Source organism: Oryza sativa, chromosome 3, assembly GCF_034140825.1.
Source record: "Oryza sativa Japonica Group chromosome 3, ASM3414082v1".
Lineage (NCBI taxonomy): Eukaryota > Viridiplantae > Streptophyta > Magnoliopsida > Poales > Poaceae > Oryza > Oryza sativa.
Genome location: NC_089037.1, coordinates 25,990,190 through 26,011,029, shown reverse-complemented (window position 1 = coordinate 26,011,029; position 20,840 = coordinate 25,990,190). Strand labels below are relative to the sequence as shown.

The window sequence follows — 20,840 nt, the reverse complement described above, 5'->3', positions numbered from 1 at the left end:
GTCAACCAAATGGCATGACCTGGAATTAGGTAACATTATGATATCGATAAAGGCATGCAGACATATACAAATCTTTTCCATGAAATGATAAATTTCAGTCGCTTTATGTGATCTGATGTTTTATTTTTCCTTTTTCAGGTAGACTTAACCAAAACCGAAAGCTGAACGAACAAGGCGCACCGAATAACTGAATCGCTATAATATATAGCCACACCTAGTTGATACTGTATGCCTTTATTGGCATAAAGATTTCTCGTTACCGTCCAGTAAGGTCAGGAAGTTGATGGGTTCAGTTCATCACCTTACGTACCTTACATTTGATTTACCCACAAGATTTACTTAATTAACGAGAAACAAGATCATGGTGGGTCGAAAAGTCAAAAGTGATAGGGAGAAATTTCTGAGGACCAAAACCAAATTTGAAATTCCATTTCACAAATGTGTTCTGGACTTCATACAAGTTTGGATTGGCTTAAGGAGATATTGGTTCAAAAGGCTGCTTGGCTTGCTTGATGTCAAGCCTGTACAAAATTGCTTCTTATTGAACAAACCCAGCCGGTTAGTGAAGTGGGGAATAGGATTCCCAGATTTCAGCAAGAGCGGGAGGCGGATGCGGCTTCTAAGCTCAGCAAAACATCATTTGGTTAAGGACATAGTTCAGATACAAGCTCAACAACTCCCACCATTGGCGCGTCATTCTGCATTGAATTGATATATCAAAAGTAGAACATGTAAGGATGGAAAAATGAATTATATGGCTAGCAATAATTCTGATATGCAAAAGCTGCCTCACCAAGTAGACAATATCAAATGCCTCGGAGTAATCTTTTAGAGATTTCTCGATGTTGTTGTTCCTGTGAAACAAGTTGTGTTAATTCATACATAAACTTGTACAGCAATAACAACTGTGCCTGGTAAACAACAAAGTTCCTAAAAGGGTTTTAGCAATTTTTCCACTTGCATTCAGTTTGACCAGCGAACTACCATCTTTGGTTAATTATGCATGTCACTAATTCGAAGAAAAACTTACAGTGGGCGAGTTGCATGTGATAAAACATTGGCTTTGCATTGATTAAGGAAAGCCAGTAGAACACAAACATGGACTTTCTGTGGTTGCTCAACTTTGGTTTCAAACCAAAAAAAAAACTTTTTTTTTCTTTAGAGAGAGTTCTTACGGACCAAACCTATACTTTGTTTATCTTGTACAGCTTAGCTTAGTTAATCTTGTACAGCAATTGAATTAGAAGAGAATGACACCTGCACATAAGTAATGAATTTGGTGCATCTAATTGCACTTATTCAACACAATAAGCCTAATAAAGATGACTGGGAATGAAAAATTCAACTTAAAGTTTGGGTATTTCCTCATGCGTTGACAAGTCTCAGGATTTGCTCAGAACTTCCAATGAGAGCTTACAATTGAAAGATATTAGGCCAAAAGCATGTTCAACAGAAACAATGCAACCTATGGATTGTTCAGAACTTCGCTCATTGCATCGGAATAACTAATCAAATTTCACTGGCACCAAGATGCCCACAGTATCAAAGTAAAAATTCAGTACTCTACAGTCTAGATCCATGGGGATAAACTAAGCTATAGATGCAGCAGAAGATAAATCTAAAAATGGTAAGCAAAAAGCAAGATGATAAGGAAGTCTACTTACAGAAATCCAACAGCAATCCTGTTTTCATAGTTTAGACCATCAGACATTCCAAGGTCGCCAATGTGATCTCCAAGGAGAAGCACATTGGTCCTCTTCTTCACCAACGAATAGTCATCAGTATATCCATTTGGATCACCCAAATTGTCATGCACTGGAGCTGCCATGTCCAAGGCATGCTCATTTTTGTTTAGAACATGAATAGTCTTTCCTACATTACACCATAGTTTGTTTCAATGCACAGGTCTTTAAGTACTTGATGTAGACAAACAATCAATAACCTAAGTCATCAATTGCAAAAGATGGTATAGAAAAAAAGGGATTGACCCATCCATATTGACATGAATATGCCAGTCAAATTATGTCTCAATCAAAAGAGCCAAATATTGTCAAGTAACAGCAATCCCATACCCCAGGCAACAAACTTCAGGGAGGTAGAGAATTCATTTAATGCATATATCCTGCATTACTTCAAATGATAATTCATTGGATGAATAAATGATGATTACAATATCACCTTTAAATGAAACAAGACGACCTTCTTCATTGAAGACCATCCTGTTGGACACAACCTTAATGTTCTTGAATGATCTGTGGAGTTTCTGCCGGAAGACCTAGAAGACAAAGCAGGTGTGTCAGTCTGCAACCAAAGCTCATCTCATCATATGAGGACTTTGTAGTACTTACCTCCTCAATTATGTCTGCAAGTCCAGCAGAAAATACTAATACTGGAATATCTCTCTCCTGAAATTACATTTGAGAAGTTTTATCAGACTACCTCTGCTTCAAATATGCTGGTGTATGAGAAGTACCCAAATAACTGCTGCAAACTGGTAAGTTCAGTCGAACTAGCTTAAAGTCAAAAGAAACAAACACTACAAAAGTAACACCCATGATGGTTGTCAGCTGTCTTCACATTTGAGAATAGATCATTGATATTGCGAGTAGGTATGAAAGAAAGGGGTAAGAGACAGAAACTTGTGCGTGTTTCAATATATTTGTATATATGAAGAAGCTTCGTTGTTGTCATCAATTAATATAATATATTAGTGTACTCGTTGTTTTTAGTGATTATTTACCAAATATAGTGAATCCAAAATACTATGTGCATGTTCCAAAGGAGTATACAACACAATTTGCATCCCCCTTTAAACTTTAGAACTTAACCCAAATCTGCAACAGCAAAAGAAAACCAAACCTCCAAGAACTCAAAGAGCTTCACCACTCCATCTCTAAAAGTGATTTTAGCATCAGCCACAGATTGCCTTATAGCTTCATATGTAAGTCCACCTTCGATAAGGAGAGCATGTGTCTTCTCCCACCTGTAGCAAGTAATGGCATCAGGACTGATTAGACTTCGTGAATAATCTGCAGGCAATGTGCCTACACTGAACATTCAATCATGGTATTTGCTGGACAACTGATGAATGGCATGGAAATATCACAAGCGCATCAAGATTGCACAAAATCTGAAAAAAAAAAAAAGAAAGGCTTCCACTCCGATTGCAATCCATGCAACACATTTAAGCTTGACATATGAAGAAGCATAAGCATCAAAATCAAATGTTGTATGCAGCACCACTCTCACTTCGTCATCACTTAAATGCTAAATTCCCAAATATGTCCAACTGGGACTTGAGAACTTGACCACAACAGAATCCACCTGATCGGTGTACCAAAGGATAATAGGGTGGAAATTTGCAGCACTACTCACTAAACTACTTCCTCACCATTCTTCCATGAGCTTGGCCTTCTCGGGGAGCGGGATGTCGGGGCAGATCTCGATGGGGTGGTAGTGCTCGAACAGCTCCTCCCTCTTGGCGTCGTACTCCTCGTTCCCCTGCCTCAGCAACCCATGGCTGCCTACCACCACATAAACACACATACACCTCTCAAACTCCCTCCAAACAAAAATGTCAAAAGCCACTGGAATTTCATCAAGCGAATCAAACTAGAGACTGTAGAAGCGAAGAGCACCCATACTCTGGCCGCGGGAGCCGTCGTACCAGTACCGCGTGAGCGTGCCGTCGAAGTCCGCGATGACCTGCGGCAACTCCAAACCCTAGTCAGTCCACAAGATATTGACAAAAATGGAGGAGGAGGAGGAGGGTTCGTCGGCGCTGGCCTGGAGCTTAGCGGGGCCGGCGGCGCGGATGGCGGCGACCTTGCGGGCGAGGCCGTCGGCGTCGGCGACGACGGAGCCGGGGTTTCTGGTGGCGGCGGTGGAGGAGGAGGAGGACATGGAGGCAGCGAGGAGAGGGAGGCGGCGGCGGAGGGGAGGAGGAGGGGAGCGCGAGGCGGGGCTCCGGCGGCGGGAGAGGAGGAGGCGGAGGAGGAGGAGACGGGAGGAGGAGGAGGAGGGCGAGAGGAGAGGTGGGCTCGTCATGGGCCGCATTTCGAAGATGGTTGGGCCGCCTTGGCGTCGCCATTTTTAGGCCCTTCGCAAGATTGTCATTTAGCCGTTAAGCGCGCACGCTCTCTGTGATTGGACTCACACTACTAACCGACCAGTATTAGTTCCTTTGCCATGCTAATTAATCCTATGTATATCTACACTGTAATGCATACGGTCTCGCATGTTTAGAATACAGTTTTGAGTTCTTTTGCAGAACGTGCAGAGAAATATTGGGTAAATTATAACCATGCCATTATAATTTTTACAAAGTTTGAGATATGTCATCGGTATCTCAATGACATGTAAGATCCACATGAGTCAATGACATGTGGGTCAGAATGGCATATCTTAAATTTTGTAAAATTATAATGGTATGGTTTCAATTTTCTCAGAAATATATGGTTGGTTTAGACTACAAAAGTAAGTACTCTCCGTTCAAAAATATATTTTTTGTTAGGATAAAATTTTAAACAACAGTTACTCCTAATTTCTATGTGCCATTAGATTCGTGTTCAGACGACCATACAAAAAATCACACTACACATTTAAAAAAAGACCACTCTTAAATTGTAATTTATGTTTCAATCCCTAATTGTTATTTGTCCCCGTCTTTATGATATTTCTTAGAGAGGGAATCTATTATATGCCACGAACTTTATCACACGTCTACGATTTGCCATTGACTTTGCCACGTTATACAATATGCCACGATTTTTGCTTAACTTCTAAATGGAGTGGCATATTGTAGAACGTGATAAAGTCAGTGGCAAATCGTAGACAGGTAACAAAGTCAGTGACATGGTATAATGGATTATACATTAGACGTTAAAAAAGAAGTATATATGTACCCATAGCCTCCACGTTGACCGACTGTAAAGCTCTCCCACTCTATTTTTACTCTCCCTCCTCCACTCTCTCTCCCTCTCCACCGATTATTTTTTGCTGATGACCCCAACGACTCTGCCACCTCAGTGCCGCTCCACTGCCTATCTCCGCCTCTCCCCGTCCTCCTCATCTACCGTCTTGCTACCCTCCTCTCCAACCACTAGCCTCTTGTCTTTCTCCTTCTTTGTGAGTAGCGGTGGCGGATTTGGCCATGAGCTAGCTGGATCTATGGTGGTGGAGAGCAATGACTATCTCGTCGAAGTCCTTGGCGGCGACAATGACCATGTCAACCCCCCCCCCCCCCCCGAGTTGTGGTTTCACTGCTCTGAAACCAAAACGCGCTGAGACAACCGATACCTCTAGAAGTGAGCAGGTCGCGCAAGGTTTGCGAGATCACGGTCCCCACTATCATGTGTACTCAGTTCCAACATGAAGGCTCGAGATCACGAGTGCTTTAGGTATGACCTAATAATCTAAAGAAGAAGAGGTTCTACTTCACTTCAAATCGTGATGCATACTTTGCAAGGTTATACATATAATGTACGAGATCTCTTTGAACTCTAAGATTTTTTTAGGATTTCTTAATCCTTTGCAAGGTTATATATATAACGTACGAGATCTCTTTTGAACTCTAAGTTTTTTTTAGGATTTATTAATCCCTGTAAAATTCAGCCAGGGAAAGTTGCAGTGAGCCATCTTGCTCGGTTCATCCTGCAGGAGTAGTAACATTTTTCTATTTTCTTTGTACTCGTGGAGTTGTGGTCCGGCGTAGGGTCGGAATTTAGGCGGTAGCCGTTGCCTTCGAAAAAACGACAAGCGACGGGGCGTGGGACATCTTCTCGTCCGTCCACGCTGACAAATCCTTCCTTCCCTCCCTCTAGTAGCCGTTGGAAGCCAACCCACAGAATACCACTAGTACTAGCAACGCCTCGCCATCTGCGCCCCACAGCTTAATTAACCCAAACCGACCACACAACCCACATGTCCTCCTCTTCTAGCAAGATCGATTCCCCATTCCCATTCCATTTGCATCAGGAGGAGGATGCGGGGGCTCAGATCAAGAATCCTCCGCACCTTGCAATCCTTCCCCAATGCCGTCAATGTGCAGCCCGGGTTGCTCCTCCCCGCACCCGACGTACAGCCCTCGCCGCCGCCGCCGCCGAAAGCGCCGTGCCGGTCCCAGGAGGAGCAGCCTGATGGCGGCGGCGGCGGCGGCGGCGACGACAAGGAGAATGTCTCGCCGGAGGTGGCCCCGCGGAAGGCGAAGAAGATGCGCGTGAGCCTGGGCGCCGCGGAGGATGAGGCCGCGGCGTACTACCGCCGGCCCGACCCGGCCACGGCCACGCTGTTCGACCCGGACCTCCTCGCCGCCTTCCGCGGCGCCGTCGACGCCTACGCCCGCGCGCTCCAGGAGGCCAAGCGACGCGACGACGACGACAACGACGGCTTCTTCTTGTTGGATGAGGAGGAGGGCTGCGGCGTGGCGGGCGGCGTCGGCTTTGGCGTCGACGAGGACCCGCTGGAAGGGTTCGAGACCCGGTGCCCGCCGGGCGGCGAGCGCGCGGTGGTGCTCTACACCACGTCGCTCCGCGGCGTGCGCAAGACGTTCGAGGACTGCGCCACCGTGCGCCGCCTGCTGGAGGGCCTCCGCGTCGCCTTCCTGGAGCGCGACGTCTCCATGCACGCGCCCTACCGGGACGAGCTCCGCGCCCTTCTGGTGGGCCTGGACGACGCCGCCGTGCCGCCGCGGCTGTTCGTGGACGGCCGGTATCTGGGCGGCGCCAACGAGGTGGTCACCCTGCACGAGCAGGCGCGCCTCCGCCCGGTGCTCCGCCGCGCGCCACGCCGCGGCGCGGGCGACGCCGCGTGCGCCGTCTGCGGCGGCGCCTGGTTCGTCGTCTGCGGCGCGTGCAGCGGCAGTCATAGGCTCTATGACGCCGCCGCCGCCGCCGGCGGCCGCGTGCCGTGTACCGGATGCAACGAGAACGGACTCGTGCCATGCCCTCTCTGCAGCTGAAGCTGAACCGGAGCTCATTCTTGCAAGCACTGCATGTAAAATCAATTTTTTTTTTGTCATGTCATCAGGATCAGGAGAAATTCTTTTGATTGTTTTATGTAATTTATCATGTGTAATCTATCTCCACCAACCAAATTAAGCAACAAATCAGAGGCTCCAGATCGAGCTTTGTCACCTCGAGGTTGAATTGATTGCTCCCTTCTTTCAAAAACAGGCTCTTGAACACATCAACCGGTTATTGCCTACTAGTAGTAGAGTACTAGTAATTTCACCACTGCATCCAGGGGAATTGCCTGGTTGTGAGTACAGAGAACCAAGGAAATGAAATGGACTTCTCAAAGTTATCTCTTTTTTTTTTATGTTGATTCAATTCATAAAGCAAAAGTGTGTCTATTTGTTAGTAAAACAGATTAAATAAATTCTTTGATGACCTCACTTTTCCATCTCCCTCCCTCTCCAACTTACCACAGACGTTGACGCTTTCTGAGAAGACTGGCATGGCCTCCTCATTCCTCAACAATCAAACCTCTACTAGTAATTCTTCACAAGTCAACTGCTTTTTGGTTCTTGTCCAAGTTTAATACGTAGTAGTGATCCTCAGAGGTTGTCTTAAATACGTTTTGTCATGGTTTCTTAGAAGATGCTTTCCTTTTATTTACTCCTGCCATTCCCAAATGAAAGTCGTTTTAGCCATTTCAACTCTTTTCTGGAGCTTCTACCACCGTCCCGTAGTTTCGTCTTTTCTTCCATTTATGCCATTGTTAAAACCATGTTCAGTTATCATCTAAGCTGAACATGCCTATGAGGATTCTTAAGCTGTGAATTTTGCTTCTTTTTTTTTTACAACTTGTGTTAAAAATCAAGGATCCAACGGGGCCATCGTTTCGCTTATTCTCGGAATAAGCGGAACGGCATATTTGCAAATAAAAAATAATTTGTGAATAAAACTTTTATATATGTTCTTAGCGATCTAAAAACAAAGGCTGAAAATAAACTTCGATAAAAAAAACTCAAAATTAGCTACAAATTTAAGGTTGAAAATTTAAATTTTGGCTGATAAACATAAGCACAAACGAAAAGATGATACCATAAAATATTTACTCTTACATCTCATAATTATACTTTTTTTGGCGTGAATTTAATGGATAATTGTAACTCTGCTTCTCTCGCTTGAGTGGGCCTTGTTACGAGACTTGGAGTGAATCTTCCTAGATTTTGCAAGAGTATTTGGAACATGTCTGCATCAGAAACTGAAATCAGGAGGTTCCTGGGTGGATTATGACATGTAACTAATTAAAATCTCAGAGAAAGAGCCAACATTGTGACACTGACACCTACATTAACATAGAAACTTTTTTTTGTGACCTTTTGCAAGGTTCAATTACACCTAATTAACCTGATGTAGAGCTTCCTCACCATATATGAAATGTTTCTTTTCCAAGAACTGAGTTAGTCAATGGCTCCTAAAAAAAATGAACTCGAAGAAACAGGCAATGCAAAGGAAAGACCTCGGCAGTCACCCTTACATAAGGTTTTCAAAGAGTCATGAGAAATTAAACTGTAACTTTCGTCGAAACGACTCCAATTGAGTTCACCCGAGACTGTGACTCCGTCCAGTGTCCACATTGCTCACAAGTAGCCAAAGTAACCGCGTGTGAGAAGAGATGGTAGACAACATATTAGTCATTGTTTATGGAGGAATAATCTGAATATTCTCTCCCAATACTCCACCCAATCCCTTTAGACAACTTCATTGTTAAGGGAGACATTTGTGATGCATTTCGCATTGGATACTGGTGTAATTCAATCGAAGAAATGGGGGAAAACTTCACACGATTGATGCAAATTAAAGCATTACAATTGGGAAGGAAATTAATCTAGCAAAGTAATTGAAAAATTTTGCACCATTTCACCCGCGAAATAAAGTTGAGCTTCTCTGTCTCTCTGGTAATCCTACGTCGATAAATGCTCTGCAAATCCTGATGAGTAAATTAACCGGCGGCGGAGGCGGTGGCGGTGGCGGAGGAAGCGGCGGGGCGGCTCGTCCGCGGCGGCATTGGGCGGCAGCCAGGCTTGGGAAGCGGCGGCAACGGCGACAGCCCGCCGCGGCACAGCGGGCACCGCCGGTGCTTGCGGAGCCAGCGGTCGATGCATCCCGCGTGGAAGAAGTGGCCGCACTGCACCACCCGCACCTCGTCGGCGCCGGCGTACTCCGACTGGCAGTACGCGCACCTGTCCTCCCCTTGCTCCTCAGCCGCCGCCGCCGCCCGCGACGACGACGACGCCTTCTTGGCCGCCGCCGCCGCCGCCTGCTCGTACGTCATGAGCGTGGCGGCCCCGAGCGCGCGCTCCACGTCGTCCACCCGCGCCGCTGCCCTCTTCCTCCACCGGCCGCCGGGGAACGCGCCGGCGGCGAGCACGACGACGACCGCCCCCACGGCCACCACCCCGACGAGCTCCACGCGAAGCGCCGCGTCGGGGTCCATCCGCGCCAAACCGCCACCGGCGTACGTACGTGAGATGGCAGCGCGCGTCTCCGTGTGGGCGGGGGGCGAGTTCGCGGCGAGGCGCAGAAGCTTCTGGGCGTCGCGCACTCGCGGCTCCCGCCTCTAAGTAGATGGAGGTGGAGAAGAGGCAGAAGCTTCTTCTTAGCCAAGTCAGGTTGCGAGAGAAACCGCGGGATCGACAGGGTTGGGGTTGGGTGTGTTGTGGGGGTGTGGGGGGGGGGGGGGGGGGTTGTGAATTTCCCCTCTGCCTAGCCTAGTAGCTTTGTTTGCCGTACGACGTGCGTGTGGGCAAGCCTGTTACGGCAACGCTTAAACAAAAAGCTTTATTTAATTAATCTTGGTTTAGTTATGCTAATTATCTGTACTGTTTCCTACGATAAGTTGTTTGTGTTTTTTTACAAGTTTGACTGAATTTATAGAAAAATATAGTAGTATTTTTAACACAGAAGAAACATACTATTAAAATATAATTAATGCTAAATTAAATGAAATTAATTTGATATTTTAGATGTTGCTAAATTTTTTAGATAACAATTACTACATTCCTTTTTCAAGTAGATAACACCGTTGGCTTTTGAAATGATGTTTTATCTTATTAAAAAACTTAGTGTAAATATGCTAAGATATAAGTTATACTGCAAGTTTATTCAATGATAAAACATGTCACAACAAAATAAATAATATTTATATAAATATGTTGAATGAGATGAAAGTATGAGATAAGAGACGGTAGACAAGAGATAATTAGTCATTGTTAAGTAATATTTATATAAATATGTTGAATAATCTGAATATTCTCTTCCAATACGCCGCCCAATTCCTGGAGACAACTTCAGTGTTAAGGAGACAGTAGGAATAATAAATATTGGGGAATTGAAAATTTCACACGATTGATGCAAAATTAAAGCATTACAATTGGAAAGAAAATGTAGAGAAGAAATCGAAAACTTTGACGCCAATAATTTCACCCGGGAAATGACGTGCCCAAGTTCAGCTCACTCTGTCTCTAGCTCGTAATCCTCTACCGGCCTCAATAATCCAAAACAAAATGAGATCTGCAAAATCCTGATAAGTAATTAGCCGACGACAACGGTGGCGGCAGCGGCGGCGGACACGGCGGGGCGGCTCGTCCGCGGCGGCAGCCAGGGTTGGGAAGCGGCGGCAACGACGACAGCACGGCGCGGCACAGCGGGCAATTCCGCTTCTCCCGGAGCCAACCGTCGACGCACCCCGCGTGGAAGAAATGGCTGCACCGCACCACCCGCCGCACCTTGTCGGCGCCGGAGTATTCCTGACAGCAGATCGCGCACGTGTCCGCTCCCTCCGCCGCTGCCCCTGCCGCCGGCGAAGACGACGACGCCGCCGCCGCCTGCTCGTACGTCGTGACCGTGGTGGCGCCCCCGAGCGCGCTCTCGACATCGTCGTCGTCGTCGCCCACCTGCGCCCTCTTCCTCCACCGGGCGGCCGGGAACGCGGCGGCGCAACCGCACGCCCCCGAGGCGGCGGCGGCGAGGAGGAAGACGACCGCCCCCACGGCCACCACCCCGACGACCACGAGGTGAACCGCCTCCTCGGTGTCCATGACGTCCATCATCCCGCCACACCGGCGTACGCGAGCAAACCTGCAGGGCGCGTTCGCGCCGCGGCCGCCGCGTCGTCTCCGTGTGGGGCGCGCGCTCCGCGTTCGCGGTCGCGGCGAGGCAGAGGCTTCTGGGCGTGGCGCACTCGCGGCGAGCGCCTTCTTAATAAGCTCGAGAAGAGTTGTGATAGGCTAGCTTCTTCTTGGCCAAGTCAGCTGCCCGCGACGCGACCACGAGCGAGAGAGAAAGCGCGGGGGCGGTTGGGGTTGGGGTTTCTCAGAATCTTTCTTGGAAAGCCTTGTTTTTTTTATGTTTTTTTTTTCTTTTTGGACACTGCCTAGCCTTGTTGCCGTGGATGGGGAAGCTAAATAAGGTCTCGTTTGAATCGCACGAATAAAAAAAAGGAAAAGGCTACACGTACGAAACTTCTTTTACGAAGCATGTACGAAGAAAAGGTACGGGCCGTGCAGCCTACCTTTTCAGGCTATACACGGTAATCCTCTTACGAGTATTAAGCACATAAACAATACAGACGTGGTTTCGCTATTTTCCAAATGATATTTTTATTTTGCTACAAATTTATGATACTGAGAAAAATTTATACATAGCATGTATGTGTCCAATCTCAAAACGAGCAAATCAAATTATTTCATTCTCATAGTACGTACCATCGACTACTACACAACTAACCATTGTCCTTTGCAACATCGAAGTGAATAGGTAGTATATCAAGCAAGTATATATATCGTATTGTGGTTTTAGCTGAGCGTATAGTGGCCACCTCCGCGATGGCTACGTCCAATCGATATTTTCTCCTGCGGTCCTGCCTAAATGGGCATAGGTTTGATTGAGATTATTCTATCCTTGCTCTCTACACCTTTGCTCAAGCTAAGCTACGAACGAGCAGCATGATACTGAATGTGTCTATTTTGGAATGGGTATTTGTTTTTTTTCCCCCTACTAGAAGAATCCAGTGTGCTTATTGATAATGGGGTGTGGCCTTTGGTAGGCTTTTAGTGGTGTGGTCACCAAAGTCACGTACGTAAGGTAGTTTTCGTACAAGCTTCGTATGAATTTCTTCGTGTGTATAGCAAGGTTTAAAAAAACGAATGAATCGGAAAAACACATGATTCCAACAGGAATGGAAATATAAAACAGAACTTGCAAAACACAGAAAAAAGACAGCAATGACCGTTTGATTAGACTATAGAAAAAACACAAAAATCGGATGAGATAGATAGATTCAAATGAAATTTTTCAAGAGCTGTGAGCTCTTATTTTCTCAAAATCTCTATAAGATTATCCATTTCATAGGAATTTCAAGAATCTGGATAGAATTGACCTTTAGTTCAAAGGCATTCATACAAAATTTTTTTCTATAGAATTGAAATCCCATAAAATTTCTAGGATTTTCCCCATATGAAGGGGCACCTAAGCCTGTTACGCCAACGCTTAAACAAACAAAAGCTTCTCTTTAATTAATCCTGGTTAGTTATGTTAATCATGATGTGTTAGTGCTTGTTTAGCTTCTTAATTAATGTTGGTCTCTATCCCGTGAGGTGAGACCGTGAGGCCCCACTGGAGGAAAAGCTTGGGGGCACATTTTTGCATTGTTTCCTCTTTTTGTGTTTTCTTTTGAGTTTGTAATCGTCTTGTTTGTAGAACGCGTCCAAGTCTACAAGTCCAGTCATTTTAATTATTGACTTGATTATTGCAAAGTTTTCTGGATGAGCAGCTGAACTTCACGCGTCGAAGGCTCTGTTTGTTCTGGGGGACAGAGGCGATTGTGTCTCGTTTCCGCGCGCACGCTTTTCAAACTACTAAACGGTGTCTTTTTTGCAAAAAAATTTAATTATGAAAGTTGCTTTAAAAAATCATATTAATCCATTTTTGAAATTTAAAATAGTTAATACTCAATTAATCATGAGTTAATGGCTCACCTCGTTTTGCGTATCTCCAAATCTCCTCAATCCCCTTCTTCTCAAACACACCCTAAGCCTGTGTTCGAGCGCAGGAGAAAGAGAGAAAGATAGTTTTGTTTTCTGCGCGCACGCTTCCCGAACTACTAAACGGTGTGTTTTTTGCAAACAATTTCTATAGAAAAGTTGCTTTAAAAAATCATATTAATCTATTTTTGAAGTTTAAAATAATTAATACTCAATTAATCATGTGCTAATGGCTCACCTCGTTTTACGTATCTTCCTAATCTCCTCAATCCCCTCTTTCTCAAACACACCCTAAGGCTCTTCTCGTCATTGTGAAATGGGGTCAAAACACAGTCAAAGTAGTGGGACACGAGTTTGAGGGTTTTCTTTCTTAAAACTGTGGCAACCAAGTTTGAAACCTAACCCAATTAATGGCTCTCTGTTTGATATTGTATTGATTGGAATGATAGTGGAACAAACGACTGAAATATAGTGAAGTGTAGGATAACAAATTATCTCTACTATTTTAAAGAGGTACTTGTCCCACTTCTTCATAAAAGCCGTTCCCTTCCATCTCATCTTCCACTTCAAAGTAAAAACATTTTCTCTCCCGTAAAAATCATTCACCCTAAAAAACAGACTTCTTAAACAAACCAACCTATATAAAAACAACCTCATCAATCCAAATCATCAGTGAGCAGCACCGCATAAGACATTCATCCGAATCATCCCGAGAAGAACCCATGTCTTGTCGTCTTACATAATGATACTAGTACAGTACTACCCATCGTTAACACTCACCTTAACGACTTCCTGTCAGATCCGAATATCTTGTAGTACATTTGCAGCATATTTTACGCCTCCTACTCCTGTGTGATTTCTTTTTTCCTTTGCTTTATTTTCTCAGCTATGTCCATTCTACGTGTAAAATGACTAATATGTATGTGTGGCCAATCAATAAGAGGAAAAAATGGTTCGCCAAAACTCCTCAATTTGGATGCACAGCACCAATTTTTCCATCAAGTGACGGCGCAAGGTTCCTAAATACCCGTTGATTTTGATTTTTTTTATAAACGTTCGACCATTTATCTTATTCATTCTTTTTGTAAATATAAAAAAAATAAAATTAAGTCTAGCTAAAAGAACATTGATAAATCAATTCAAAAATTTTTAAATAAAAAAAGTGATCTTATATTGAAAAGTTAACAGCGTCGTATATTAAAATGAGAGGAGTAACAAAATAAAGTTGCAGCTTAATTGGAATGACGACATACACACTCAAAATCGACGGTCTTGGGTTTTCACATGGATAATATTGGATTATCCTTGGCCCTCACAATCGAACAGAGCATGACGGTTCTAACTTCTAGTATGCACTGTCATCGCCAAACCAACTGCTAAATGGCGAGCGTGGTCATTAATTTCCTCGGAGAAAAAAAAAGTTACTACTCCAAACGAGTCAGTTTCGAGTAACTTGTGGTTTTTAAATCCAAGGACTTAACTTTATTCTACACTAATTTAGAGTATTAAATATAGATTACTTACAAAACTAATTACATAAATAAAAGCTAATTTGTGAGACAATTTTTTAAGCCTAATTAATCCATAATTAGAGAATGTTTACTGTAGCATCACATAGGCTAATTCAATAGATTCGTCTCGCGAATTAGTTCAAGATTATAAATAGATTTTATTAATAGTCTATATTTAATATTTATAATTAATATCAAACATCCGATGTGATAGAGACTTAGAAGTTTTAGTCCCATCTAAACAACATGGCCTTATTTCCTCCAAACGAGACAGTTTCGACGCCATAATTGTTTCCTCGGGGCCATTTTTACTGCAGTCTGCAGAGCAGTTACCGCCGTCGACGTGAAGTTGCCAGCCATGGAAGGGGCGTGCCTCCGCCTCGTCGTGAACCCGCAGCAACCGACGACGCTCCTCGCCGTCTTCCTCCTCCTCCTCGTGGCCGCCGCCGTCGCGCCGCCGCACGTCCTCGCCGCCGACCACGTCGTGGGGGGCTCCATCTGGTCCATCCCTCCCAGGCCCGGCCTGTACAGAGCCTGGGCCGACAACCGGACGTTCGTCGCCGGCGACAACCTCGGTGAGCACACCACATACGCACATCCAAAATGTCCAATCATCACCAGTATTTATTCAATTATTCTGGTGGATGGATAATACAGTACGTGTTGCTACTACATTTTGCTGGGTGGTGCAGTGTTCAGGTTCGAGACGGGGATGTACAACGTGGTGCAGGTGGGGAGGCGGGAGTTCGACGACTGCACCGCCGACGACCCCTACCGGGACTGGACCGACGGCCCCGCCGTCGTCACGCTCGGCTCCGCCGCCGTCCGCTACTTCATATGCACCGTCGGCAACTACTGCTCCCTCGGCGTCAAGGTGTACGTCGCCTCCCAGAATGCGCCCTAGATGAACCATTCCGCTTTGCTTCTTCTGCAGTTTCTCATTGATCCATATCACAGTTTCTGATCCATCATATCATCATCATTGGTGTTCGTAACCATTAACCATTTCGCTATCCATTCAGTATCAAACTATTTCCAAGAAAGCAATGTGTACTCTGTGAGATAACAGAAACCATGAAAACAACAAAGGATGAACAGCAAAGGAAGAAATGCATATTTAGATGCACAACTCTACGAGTCTCACGGTGCAAGCATAGCCATCTGACCACAAAAAATGTTGAGCCACTGCACACGGTGCAGTGTCAGTTGTAGCATTCACAACATACCGAGTTTCTTTTTAGGAGGTAAAACTCTACGAGTCTCACAGCATAGTAAAACGTAGCCAGCTATTACTAGATACGAGTAGCATTTTTTAAGTCGCAAACAAAAGGGATACAGTCCCGGCTTAAGGGGTGTAAAATCAGCTTCACTATCTTCATGTTCGCCGCAACGGGAAACAGAGCACAATCATCTTTGGGTCCAAAAATTTACGGCAAACCTTTGCGACGACGTTGATTTGTGAACCAATGACGAGTTTCCTAGATGACATACTCTGCTTACTGTTGCGCGCACTGAACTCTCTGGGCACCTCCAGGCATCTCATCGTCCTCATCATACGCCTCCTGAGCAGCTTGGGCTTTCCTGCGCATCTCTTCCTCAATGTTGTTGACATCGTGCATCGTGGTCTCCTCGCATTCATCTATCTCCATTTCTGTCAGCTGGGATGCAGGCTTCGGTGGAAGCACAGCCTCGAGAGCCTTGCATTGTTCAGGCGCCAGGGAATCAGGGAACTCCACCGTGAAATGAATGTAGAGCTTCCCCTTCATGAAAGGCCTCTGGTACATTGGCATTCCCTCATCGTTTATTGCCTTGAATTGGTCTGCTCAAATATATGAGACAAGGATTACCGACAAGTACAGTTGCATAAATACTACATTGCTCTTAACATCTACAAGGTCTTACCAGGCTTAACAACTTCACCGGGGTTTGACTTAATGAGCAGCTGTCTGTTGTCCAGATGTGTCAGGACAAATTGGAAACCACAAAGTGCTTCAGTCAGAGATAAGGTGTGCTCATAAAAGAGATCATCGCCCTTCCTTTTGAACTTGGAGTGGTCCTTCTGCTGGAGGACGAATACAATGTCTCCCGTAACGGTATCAGGCTGCAAGTAAAACATTCTTCAATATAGTTCTGGTCATTGAGTCAATCTATAGAAACTACCCTAATAGATGAAACAATCATACCGCCTCATCAGCTTCACCAGGGAAAGTGATCTTCTGATTGTGTTGCATCCCCTTCTCAACGTGAACCTCCAGAACCTTCTTCTCCTGAATAACCTTCTCGCCCTTGCAGCCTGGGCAGCGATCCTTCTCATTAATGCTCTCTCCAGTCCCCTTACACTCATTGCAAGGCTGCTGCATCTGCTGTATCATGGAAGGCCCCAGCTGGCGGATGGTGATTTTCATGCCAGACCCCTGGCAACCTGGGCACCTCATGGAAGCACCAGACTTGGAACCCTTGCTGAAATGAACAGGGAGTAATGTTCAAGAGCAGGATTGTGAAAATGCATAGTTTACTATGCTAGGGCAAACCAGACTTACCCCTTGCACTTGGCGCAGAGGACATTGCGGGAAAGAGAGAGCTTCTTTGAAGTACCATTGTAAAGATCTTCTAGAGAAACCTTAAGCGGATGGATCACATCCTCTCCCCTCCTTTGCCTTCTGCCCCTGCTGCTGCCACCACCTGTGCTCAAAACATAAACAAACGAAATTTCATTACATCAACAAAACAAGAGATTAACAGAGTTCAACACAATCACACAGGAAAATGTATTGTCTTCAAAAAATACCACCAAAAGAAGGTCCAAAGAATGATGAAAAGATGTCAAATGGATCAACATGGGATCCGCCTCCACCCATTCCTTCCTTGAGGGCATCTTCACCATATTGGTCATAGATTTCACGTTTCTCCGGGTCACTCAATACCTCATAAGCTTGTGCAAGCTCCTTGAACTGAGATAAAATTAAAACAAAGATATGCCTAAAATTAGCCTCTTTCATTCTACAGATTATGAATACATGGATGACTGAAAAAGCAGTAAACAAAAGGAAATATAGTTGTGATCACTATATGGATATATGCTATATTCGCCATTCCATGTCGCATTCAATAAGACAATAAGCATTTGTTGACTCCAATATGCAGTAACAAAATTTATACTCCCTCCGTTTCACAATGTAAGTCTTTCTAGCATTGCCCACATTCATATAGATGTTAATGAATCTAAACACATACACATGTCTAGGTTCATTAACATCTAAATGAATGCGGGCAATGCTAGAAACTCTTACATTGTGAAACGGAGGAAGTATCGAACTCAGAAGTATTATGATAAGGAGCATAAGAATTAAAAACAATATTTCATCATGTAAGATACAGTGCTAAACATAAAGGGGCAGAGCAAAATCTAATAGGATTTAAACAGACAAAATACTCCCAACATATAGAAACATTTAATTGAAAGTCACATTACCGGACTACCCAAACAAGCGCTTTTCCTAAACAATTAATTAGCAAGTGGATTTGAATCACAGCTAGAATGAGTAGTCCTATGATCACCAAAGGATACTTTGCCTGAAGAACAATGCCCTAATGCTACCAGTTTTAAACATTCCAGTACAGCCGTTACTCAAGATGTTATCCGATGCGAGAATTAAAGATGCAATCAATGGAGCATTTCACAGCTAAAGATGCTTCGCTGAGGCAGAATGAGAACAACGAAATATCTTACAGGGTCAGTATAACAATACAACCCAGCAATGAGCTAGATTCAATGGGGCATTTCACAGCTATAGATGCTTCGCTGAGGTATGGCAGAATGAGAACAATGAAATATCTTACGGTGTCAGTATAAGATTACAACCCAGCAATGAGCTAGATGGTTCTCTGAAAATGAATACTATCTGAACACAAACAGACTTTGTAAGTCCATTTCAGCTAGCTAATGATCTTGATAGATAACCACAACGCAAATTAAAAATGATCCAGCAAACCTCAAGCGCAGCGGAAAATTCTTGGGAAGTAACTAGCGCATAAAACTTGGGAAAACGAACATCTGAATTCTGAAAGCACTTAAAGATCGCACGGATCGCTGTTTCAGTGGTCTCCTCTATTGGTTCTATTGTAGCAGAAGAATCTGCACAGTCTACTTGATGTTACGAATCCAGTCTATTGTTCCCCCCACAAACCCCCAAGATCATGGCCATGATCGCATCACAAATTCACAATTCACACTAACCCACCCCCTCAGCAACAAGTAAAACCGAGCAAATCTTTGATCGCCCGCCCGCTCGCCGCCCAAATTCCCCCCACATGAACCGCAGACTGCAAATCCTACCAGGCCTAAAGTAACAAAACGAGATGATGTTCCGCCCGCCCCCCGATCCATCATCCGCGACGGGACGGGATCGAACCAGATCGCGTCGGATCGAGAAAGGGAGCAAGCGGCCCTGAGATCCGGTAGAACGGAGGAGGAGGGTGGGGGATCGGGATCGGGCTCGGACCTTCTCGGGGTCGCCGCCCTTGTCGGGGTGGTTCTTGATGGCGGCCTTGCGGTACGCCTTCTTGAGGTCGTCCTGGGAGGCGGTCTTGGGGACCCCCAGGATCTCGTAGTACTTGGTGTTGTCGCTCTTCTTCGGCGCGCGCCCGAACATCTTGGCCCCGCCTCCGCCTCCGCCGACGAAACCACTAGCCGCTCCCGTGCCGCCGCCTCCGCGCCGCCGCCGCCGCCGGGGAGGAGGGGATGGGGGATGCGGAGGAGGAGGACGGGTCAAAGTTGGTGGCCGGAGCTAGCGGAGTGGGAGGAGAGAAAGAGGGTTTGGTTAGGTCGATGCGCCAGTGCTAATGTAGGGAGCAGAGAGTACGTAACCTGTATAGCGAACGCGTATTTCGTGTTCGACTGGGCTCGAGATGGGCTGTTTGTTGCTGGGCCCGGGCATTGAGGCACGTGCCGTTCCGTGCGCCGTTGCCAGATTCCTTTATCATTGAGTTTTTTTACCGTTGAGATGGTGCGTATGGATTTTCACTTTTTCTTTAAGTCAGAATTATCTCTATCCCTACGATCTCTATCTCTACTACTTAAAAAATTCGAAACATTTCTATTCGTCGTTCGTCTTATAAAAGTTCCCCTTTCGTTGATCTTTTTCTGACACGGAGTATTTTTCTTTCATTTTTTGTATGGAAATTGGGTAGCGGGTACAACACGGCGGGTTTGTTGTTCGCTAGAACACATAGGCTCTTGGCCTAGTGGTGCTCCTTGCATACCATCTGTGGGCTTGCATGGTCTGGTCATGCTTGTTGCATGCCATCTGTAGGCCTGCTAGCCCAAGTCCCATGGCAACGACGAGTCTTAGGCCATGTTTAGATAGTACTAAAACTTTTAAGTCCCTATCACATCGGATGTTTGAAAATTAATTATAAATATTAAACGTAGACTATTAATAAAACCCATCCATAATCTTGGACTAATTTGCGAGACGAATCTAATGAGCCTAATTAATCCATGATTAGCCTGTGTGATGCTACAGTAAACATTCTCTAATTATAGATTAATTAGGCTTAAAAAATTTGTCTCGTGAATTAGCTTTTATTTATGTAATTAGTTTTGTAAGTAGTCTATATTTAATACTCTAAATTAGTGTCTAAAGACAGGGACTAAAGTTAAGTCCCTGGATCTAAACACCACCTTAACCGATCAGAAACACATGGACCCATATGACACACGATAAGTACCATGCATGTTAACTCTCTCCTGCCGGTGTCATGTGCTCATGCTTCGACTCAGTTCCAACAGCAACCTGCACAAGTGCCATGTAGAACAATTATGGACGTCAATGTAGTTCATGTAGTGATTTGCATCGTACAAATGCAGATAAACTTTTAATAATTTAATGTGTCTCGCACAAAGTCATAAAATAGGCAATTTCTTGCATCGCATAGTAAAAAATGTATAGGTTTTCATGAAAACAGTAACCCAATCGGTACCTTTTTTTTTTTTTGAAACCGAACCCAATTGGTACTTTTGTCCTCTTATGATTTTAAAAGTTGGTATTTTTACATCTTTTGTTTCAATTGTTCTTAATATCTTCTTTGTGACTTTTGGCGGTCATACATATCATCTTACGGTCATATATATTTAATGGTATATTATGTTGTTAAGTGTAACTTAAATCAATGGACAGTGGTGTAAAGTAAAAGTATATGCTAAATGGCTAAATATGGTGTAAAGTGTAATTTACTCTTAACGAAATGGTCAACGGTAGACGGGTTTGCCTTTTCCTCTTTTTCTAGAAGGATTTTTTTTTAAGTTGGATTACACAAGTAGTGGAGCGCTACATGTG

At 44.7% G+C, this 20,840-nt stretch overlaps 6 protein-coding genes across 6 annotated transcripts; 2 read left to right on the top strand and 4 right to left on the bottom strand.

Moving 5' to 3' along the window:
- Window positions 1–397: 397 nt before the first annotated feature.
- LOC4333582 (uncharacterized) lies at window positions 398–4,065 on the bottom strand. The gene is made up of 9 exons (XM_015776306.3): window positions 3,787–4,065; window positions 3,645–3,705; window positions 3,392–3,524; window positions 2,860–2,983; window positions 2,349–2,405; window positions 2,179–2,275; window positions 1,665–1,872; window positions 794–854; window positions 398–698 (listed from the first exon to the last, which is right to left on the bottom strand). The coding sequence occupies exons 1-9, from the start codon at window positions 4,054–4,056 to the stop codon at window positions 645–647; spliced, it is 1,065 nt and encodes a 354-aa protein (XP_015631792.1). The 5' UTR covers window positions 4,057–4,065; the 3' UTR covers window positions 398–644.
- A 1,821-nt stretch (window positions 4,066–5,886) lies between these two features.
- Window positions 5,887–7,132, top strand: LOC9266822 (uncharacterized). Its single transcript, XM_015774663.3, has one exon. The coding sequence runs from the start codon at window positions 5,984–5,986 to the stop codon at window positions 6,956–6,958; it is 975 nt and encodes a 324-aa protein (XP_015630149.1). The 5' UTR covers window positions 5,887–5,983; the 3' UTR covers window positions 6,959–7,132.
- A 1,494-nt stretch (window positions 7,133–8,626) lies between these two features.
- On the bottom strand, window positions 8,627–9,539 carry LOC136355740 (E3 ubiquitin-protein ligase EL5-like). The gene has a single exon (XM_066308630.1). It carries the CDS (start codon window positions 9,442–9,444, stop codon window positions 8,950–8,952), a length of 495 nt encoding a protein of 164 aa, XP_066164727.1. The 5' UTR covers window positions 9,445–9,539; the 3' UTR covers window positions 8,627–8,949.
- A 782-nt stretch (window positions 9,540–10,321) lies between these two features.
- Window positions 10,322–11,181, bottom strand: LOC107277624 (RING-H2 finger protein ATL46). The gene is given in 2 exon segments (XM_015774550.3): window positions 10,322–10,603; window positions 10,606–11,181. Coding segments are annotated over 2 exon segments (516 nt in total). The 5' UTR covers window positions 11,060–11,181; the 3' UTR covers window positions 10,322–10,541.
- A 3,479-nt stretch (window positions 11,182–14,660) lies between these two features.
- On the top strand, window positions 14,661–15,545 carry LOC4333581 (umecyanin). Its single transcript, XM_015775441.3, has 2 exons — window positions 14,661–15,077; window positions 15,195–15,545. Exons 1-2 carry the CDS (start codon window positions 14,861–14,863, stop codon window positions 15,404–15,406), a joined length of 429 nt encoding a protein of 142 aa, XP_015630927.1. The 5' UTR covers window positions 14,661–14,860; the 3' UTR covers window positions 15,407–15,545.
- Window positions 15,546–15,593: 48 nt separating this feature from the next.
- On the bottom strand, window positions 15,594–19,315 carry LOC4333580 (dnaJ protein homolog). Its single transcript, XM_015775440.2, has 6 exons — window positions 19,005–19,315; window positions 17,291–17,453; window positions 17,043–17,184; window positions 16,686–16,962; window positions 16,405–16,603; window positions 15,594–16,321 (listed from the first exon to the last, which is right to left on the bottom strand). The coding sequence occupies exons 1-6, from the start codon at window positions 19,152–19,154 to the stop codon at window positions 15,999–16,001; spliced, it is 1,254 nt and encodes a 417-aa protein (XP_015630926.1). The 5' UTR covers window positions 19,155–19,315; the 3' UTR covers window positions 15,594–15,998.
- Window positions 19,316–20,840: the final 1,525 nt, after the last annotated feature.

Bases quoted from the DNA above. Each gene is read 5' to 3' on its own strand.
- LOC9266822 (XM_015774663.3), top strand. From the start codon at position 5,984: ATGCGGGGGCTCAGATCAAGAATCCTCCGCACCTTGCAATCCTTCCCC.
- LOC136355740 (XM_066308630.1), bottom strand. From the start codon at position 9,444: ATGGACCCCGACGCGGCGCTTCGCGTGGAGCTCGTCGGGGTGGTGGCC.
- LOC4333580 (XM_015775440.2), bottom strand. From the start codon at position 19,154: ATGTTCGGGCGCGCGCCGAAGAAGAGCGACAACACCAAGTACTACGAG. The intron at 16,604-16,685 runs GTATGATTGTTT...TTTTACTTGCAG, and splicing joins CTGGTGAAGCTGATGAGGCG to CCTGATACCGTTACGGGAGA. The intron at 16,322-16,404 runs GTAAGACCTTGT...ATATTTGAGCAG, and splicing joins CGGTGAAGTTGTTAAGCCTG to ACCAATTCAAGGCAATAAAC.
- LOC4333581 (XM_015775441.3), top strand. From the start codon at position 14,861: ATGGAAGGGGCGTGCCTCCGCCTCGTCGTGAACCCGCAGCAACCGACG. The intron at 15,078-15,194 runs GTGAGCACACCA...TGGGTGGTGCAG, and splicing joins CGTCGCCGGCGACAACCTCG to TGTTCAGGTTCGAGACGGGG.
- LOC4333582 (XM_015776306.3), bottom strand. From the start codon at position 4,056: ATGCGGCCCATGACGAGCCCACCTCTCCTCTCGCCCTCCTCCTCCTCC. The intron at 2,984-3,391 runs GTGAGGAAGTAG...TACTTGCTACAG, and splicing joins GCCAAGCTCATGGAAGAATG to GTGGGAGAAGACACATGCTC. The intron at 855-1,664 runs GTAAGTAGACTT...CTTGTTTCACAG, and splicing joins AGGATTGCTGTTGGATTTCT to GAACAACAACATCGAGAAAT.